This window comes from Siphateles boraxobius, unplaced genomic scaffold (genome assembly GCF_051911475.1).
Source record: "Siphateles boraxobius isolate OS27281-9 unplaced genomic scaffold, OSU_SipBor_1 31, whole genome shotgun sequence".
Classification (NCBI taxonomy): domain Eukaryota; kingdom Metazoa; phylum Chordata; class Actinopteri; order Cypriniformes; family Leuciscidae; genus Siphateles; species Siphateles boraxobius.
The window spans coordinates 10,934,303-10,940,302 of record NW_027508931.1 but is presented as its reverse complement, the minus strand read 5'-3'; the positions used below and the strand labels follow the sequence as shown (position 1 = coordinate 10,940,302).

The 6,000-nt window shown below is 35.7% G+C and overlaps 1 protein-coding gene across 1 annotated transcript in view; it reads left to right on the top strand.

The window, feature by feature from the left end:
* Window positions 1-1,162: 1,162 nt before the first annotated feature.
* The window catches only part of vwf (von Willebrand factor), a 43,594-nt gene continuing 38,756 nt past the window's right edge, over window positions 1,163-6,000 (top strand). The window contains exons 1-4 of the mRNA XM_077193753.1: window positions 1,163-1,274; window positions 1,776-1,839; window positions 4,870-5,016; window positions 5,174-5,276. Of these exons, the coding sequence (XP_077049868.1) occupies window positions 1,776-1,839; window positions 4,870-5,016; window positions 5,174-5,276 (314 nt within the window). The 5' untranslated portion in view covers window positions 1,163-1,274. The remainder of the gene's footprint in view (window positions 1,275-1,775; window positions 1,840-4,869; window positions 5,017-5,173; window positions 5,277-6,000) is intronic.

The following is a 6,000-nucleotide window of genomic DNA, read 5'->3' as shown; positions in this document are numbered from 1 at the left end:
TGGTTCTTTGTTCATCAAAAAAATATTTTATTTTTATTATTAACAGGTTTTCACAAGAGTTAACTGTAAACTGCAAACATTAAACTTTGCTGAAATTGAATGTCTTTAACTGGAAGTGTTCTGTTAACTCTGCTAAACTATAATTCATGAAAAACTAAATAAAAACTAAATAGAAATGTGTCCAATAAATTTAAACTAAATAAAAACTAACAAAACCAACAATGAAACTAAAACTAAACTGAAATTTACAGGAAATTAGAAAATTATATTAAAATAAAAACTAATTTAAAAATGCAAAACTATAATAACCTTGACACAGAGACACATATATAAGGGCCTATACATTTTTATTGACGTCTAAAACTGAGCATACATCAACTCTACTGTATTCTGCAAAGAATTCAACCTGTCACTTGGGATAAACTATCAAAATCACAAAAAGGGCAAGTTTCATTACATGCTAAATAAAATAAAAATAAATCCAACTGAAAAACTGTTGCATGGTAAAAGAACATATAACTTGGACTAGGTTTACAGGTAAATCAAACGTCTGTTCGTCGTTTTGTTAATGCATTTATAAAGTTCTCCATTTTTCAGTTCAGTCTATTTTATTTCAGTACATTAGCATCTTGTTGGGCTTATGCTGTTTGTTTACCTTTGTTCGAATTACTTTTTCAGCACTGTGTTGTGTTGCCACTTAATGTCAAATGTACAGTACAATGTGGGTCCTGAAGCAAGGACATGTTGTTTTCTCCGTGTTTTTTTGGCAGCGAGTTAGAATTCAATAAAGAAAGGTAGCCGAAAAAGAACGAAAAGTAGCCTACATTAACAATGAATGCATGGAGTTCATGTGAACATCCTCGGAATATGCCGTTGGTCGTGAGGTTTTTCCTACAGTTAATCCATCAGTGCCAGATACTAGTTACATCGCAGAGGCTGAGAACTCGCTGCATATGCTGTGGATTGTGTGTGTGTGTGCTGTTTGGCTTGGCACTAATGTCCTCTGTTGGTTTGTCTTATCTGTCTTCACTGCCAGACTAATCCTTCAGTTCCTCTAATGCCCAGACTTCCTTCTATTGTTCACTCTTAATGAGTTTGAAAACGGAAATCACACCATCCCTCCCTCTTTCGTTCTTATAAAGCAGTTGTTTCCATGTAGACTGGGTTCCAGTCATGTCTTCAGAATTGTGAGACACTGGATAGTTTAGACCTTGCACAGCAAAGCGCTTCAGAGAACCTGTTGCTGGGAGCCTACAGCTGGGCAGAGGTCAAAGGTAACAGGTGCCACTGAATATTTGTCATGAATATTTGTTATGACCGCTGATTATTTCAAATTTTTGTATAAGCGAGTCTGAAGCCGTGTACATCGTGTTTAAAGGTAAAGTTTTGCTATTTAAGCATGCATTAAAAATACCATGCATGTTTGTGAATATATTATGCACATTTTTTTGCCATCCTAAATTTGGGTATTCTTTCCATCTATGTGGAAATACGTGACTTGTCTAAAACTCTCTGACAGATTTGTAGGGGCTCAGAGATTTTTCCTTTGTTTCTCACTTCCAGCTGAACTTTTGCTTTGCCTCATGCAATTATTTTTCACAAAATTTAACCCTTACAAATTTAACCCTTACATCACTATTGTTGATGGCCCGTTTTAAAAAGGGGTATGGTGCCTGGACATTGCAATGCGTTATATACTGTGTGCTTTCTAGGGTGGTTCACGTGATTACTAACTGGGCTAAATCATTCATGATTTCTTCTTTTTCTTTAATCAGATGGAACCGTGCAGCTGGAAAGGATGGAGCAGAATCCTGTGGGTTTTCGTCTTGAATTTTTCAGGTTAGAGTCGAACATGTTTGTGTGCGATAGTGCCTTTTTGAATTTTCTCCTGTCTGTTGGTTTGATTTTTTTTTTTAAAGAAATTCATAATTTGGGGGGGGGGGGGGGGGATTGGGGGATAAAGGATTGTCTTTCGAATTCCCTCTGCACGCAATAGGATGGCGCTACAACCAACCAGAGCAAGGAACGCTTGTGGCTGAGTGAGTCCCATGCGTTTTCCCACCAGCGGAGCTAGTTGATACATTCAACTTTTGCCGTATCCGGTCGGCAAAACTCCGAACACATCTTCCTTTTTTAAGAATGACTTAAGTGCCGTTCTTTGTTCTATTCTCAAAGAAAAGCTTAACTCCAAGACCTCCAGAGTCGCGGCCAAAGCCGATTCGAAAGACCGCTGTTCGCCAGCAGCAGCGGTCATCTTCTTTGTTTTCAAGTAGCAGGGAATTCACGCGGAACCGTCACAACTCTGCTGTCATTGTGTTAAGCCCACCCACCACCTCTATACACTATGTGATTGGCCTGACTAGAGTTTGTTTTTTCCAGCTCGAAAACCAACAGAGATTTACTAGACTACCCTGGCTGCAAAATAAATTTTGCTGCCGCTAGGGTGCGTCTAGATTTCTAGGCTAGATGAGTGCAGCAATACAGCACATTTTAACATGTATACCTACATATATATATATAAATATATATATATATAGATATATATATGCCTACATTTAAACTCATAAAAATGTAGTATGTAATTAATGTGTAATCAACCCGTCTGTTATCCAATTTCCACCTTATCAGCCCTGGTTTCAATCACGCGAAAAGACAAACGTGACACTGAGGTGACTCACATTGCGTCCCAGTATGTTGTTTTGCATTAAATAAAATTATTTAAAGTAACACCAGGTAACTTTTGCTCTCGGGGTCCCCCTACAGTTGGGAAACAGTATTGTCCTCTACTACTGTCGTAAACTCTGTCATCGTGCATTTGTTGACAACCATGATAGCCCTGAACACTGTAGGAGGAGGTCACATGCAGGTGTTCTGCTTGCGTCGCGTGTGAAATGTCTTCATCCCAGGTACAGTGGCATATATTTCAGCATGTCATATGAATATAATTTCATGGGTTTTATTTTTTTTCTAACGACAAATGATCGCGATGATCACGTTTACAAGCCAGTGTCATTATAGTAGCCTAGTCTATTGGTTACCGTTTTACTGAATCTATATGATACTTCAATGCAATGTTTGAGTGGTAGATAATAACCATATATCGTCAATATTATAATATCAAGCTACCATAAATAAATCTGCAAATTTTACAAATCGATTTGCATTATAGCTGGAGGCAAGACAAATAATCATTACCTGATTCATGAAGGTAAACGGAGGATAAGATAGCTTCCGTAACATAGTCAGGCAGACAAAAAAACACCCCAGACTACGGGGTGTCATTGGTTGTTGCGTTAAATGTTACCCAGATACAATAGTGCTATTTTCTGATTGGCTAACAACACCAGACGAACAACACCAGAGGAGACGCGCTTGAATTCATGCCTGTTCCACAGTGAGAGCGGCGCGGCCAGAGTTTTGAGCGCTGCGGCATATTAAATATATTACAAATAGTTTTTCAGCGTGAGAAATACAATGTGTGGCGGGAGAGCGTGACAAAAGACCGAAATGAGTGACTGTCACGCTCAATGCGTGACACTTGACAGCCCTGCGATTTTAAGGAAGTGGGGGTGGTGGTGGAAGTGACGTAGGCTATATGCCGTAAAGCAGTCGAGTTTTGTAGTTCTCTTTGTTCGCCGGTTACTACCCGAAACCCGAAGTTTAAAAGTACGATTAAAAACACTACAGACCCCGTCAGGCTATGGCAGACGTGTCATTCAACCTATTGTAAGTCGATGTACCATCACAAGAGACTTGGATATATTTTGAAGGTTGAAAAGTTACCTGGTGTTACTTTAAAGCACAGTGATGATTTTATAGATAAAATAAAACATACACACCAGAAGTTTAACATAGGAAATGCAGTGCACCAATTCTGCGACGCTGAGAAGAGAAGAAGAGAGCGGTTCTGGAGAGTGGAGACCGGCGGAGAGAATTCAAACAGCCCGCGCTCACTCAACCGTTCAGTTTTCGTCACTCGAGTCGGCTCGTCAGACTTCAAGTCAGAGGGCGGGAGAGGGGTGCGTTGTTTAAAATTAAGTAAACTTACTCAATTGCTTAAGATTTATAAAAAAATATATTTTAAAAAATTATTAAGAGTGTGTTAAATATTAATAATATTGATTTGAATTAAGAATATTTGTGGTTCTTGAAACAGATCAGTTTAATTCTCCATTCTCAAATATTTTGATAGAAATTTAACAAATATAATAAGTGTATTCTAAATAAATAAATGGTAAGTCAAATATTAAACTCTTTTAGTAAAAAATATTAAATATAATACTAAATTCTTTTACTAAAAAACTTAAATATAATTAACAGACAAAATTAACTGTTGGATTTTTAGTTAATTATTTTGGTATGTTCAACTCAAACCATCAAGTAAATTATATTCAGAGATTTTATTAAGTTAACGTTAATTATTACTGTGATATTTAGAGTGTGGTTTACACCCACACACACACAAAAAGAATTAAGCAGCACAACTGTTTTCAACATTAATAATGATAAGAAATGTTTCTTGAGCAGAAAATCAGCATAGAACGATTTCTGAAGGATCGTGTGACACTGATAACTGGAGAAATTATGCTAAAAATTCAGCTTTTGATCACAGGAATACATTACAATTTAAAATATATTAATACATCTTTTAAATTGTAATACTATTTCACAATATTGCTGTTTTTACTGTATATTTAATCAAATAAATGCAGCCTTAGTTCCTTCAAAAACATTTAAAAATCTTACCGCTTCTGTACTTTTGAATGGTATAGGCCTATGCCACTTTGATTAAAAGCAAAGAACGTTCTTCTATAGGCTACTCTTTGTTAAAAGCTAGCATGCAAGTGCTTACCTCTCTTTATTCTGTAGGTTTTGTGTCTGTCGAGGGATCTGGACGCTGTAGTCTGTTTAGCCGGCAGCATATACACACTTTTGACGGTGTGATTTATGAGTTCCCTGGAGACTGTAGCTACATGCTGGCGGGAGACTGCCAACACAGAAGCTTCTCCATACTGGGTAAAAAAATCCTGTCGCTCGCACGCACACACACACACACACACACACAAGCACGCACGCACGCACACAAACACACACAAGCACGCAGGCACACAAACAGTTTTTCTTGAATTAAACAAGCTATGGCTTGTTTGTAAGTATGTGTGTTTACTTCTAGGCGATTTCTCTCACGGAAAGAGGAAAGGAGTGACTTTGTTTCTGGGAGAATTCTTTGAGCTTCACCTCTCTGTTCATGGAACGCTGTCACAAGGAGCAGAGAGGTACAAACTGTAAATTTCCTACTCTTAAAAATAAAGACGCTGGCATTTATAGTTCCATGAAGAACCTTCAACATCCATGGAAGCTTTCCATTCCACAAAAGGTTCTTTATACTGGAAAACAATTCTTTAGATTAAAATTTAGACAAATATTAAATTGTAAAATTAGGCAAAATTATTCTTTTTTTAACTGATTTTTTTGAAAATTGGAATATGATTAAAAACACTAAAATGGAGATTCTACATTGAAAAACAATTGGTGTAGGATTTGCTTAAAAACAATTTTGACTCAGAAATGTCACAAATTATATATATATATATATATATATATATATATATATATATATATATATATATATATATAGATAGATAAAAAAATTAAAAATTCTTTAGATTTAAATTTAGACAAATATTAAATAATAAAATTAGGCAAAATTATTATTTTTTTAACAGATTTTTTGAAAATTGGAATATGATTAAAAAACACTAAAATGGAGATTCTACATTGAAAAACAATTGGTGTAGGATTTGCTTACAAACATTTTTGACTCAGAAATGTCACAAATAATATATATATATTATATACACTTTTTTACTTTATTTTTTTTACAGTGTGTTATCCTTACTTTTTTTGTGAAGAATTCAATATAATGTAGAATATTCCATTAGCATTCTTTTAGTATTTTTATATGAATTGTATATTACTACACCATATTGATATAACCAC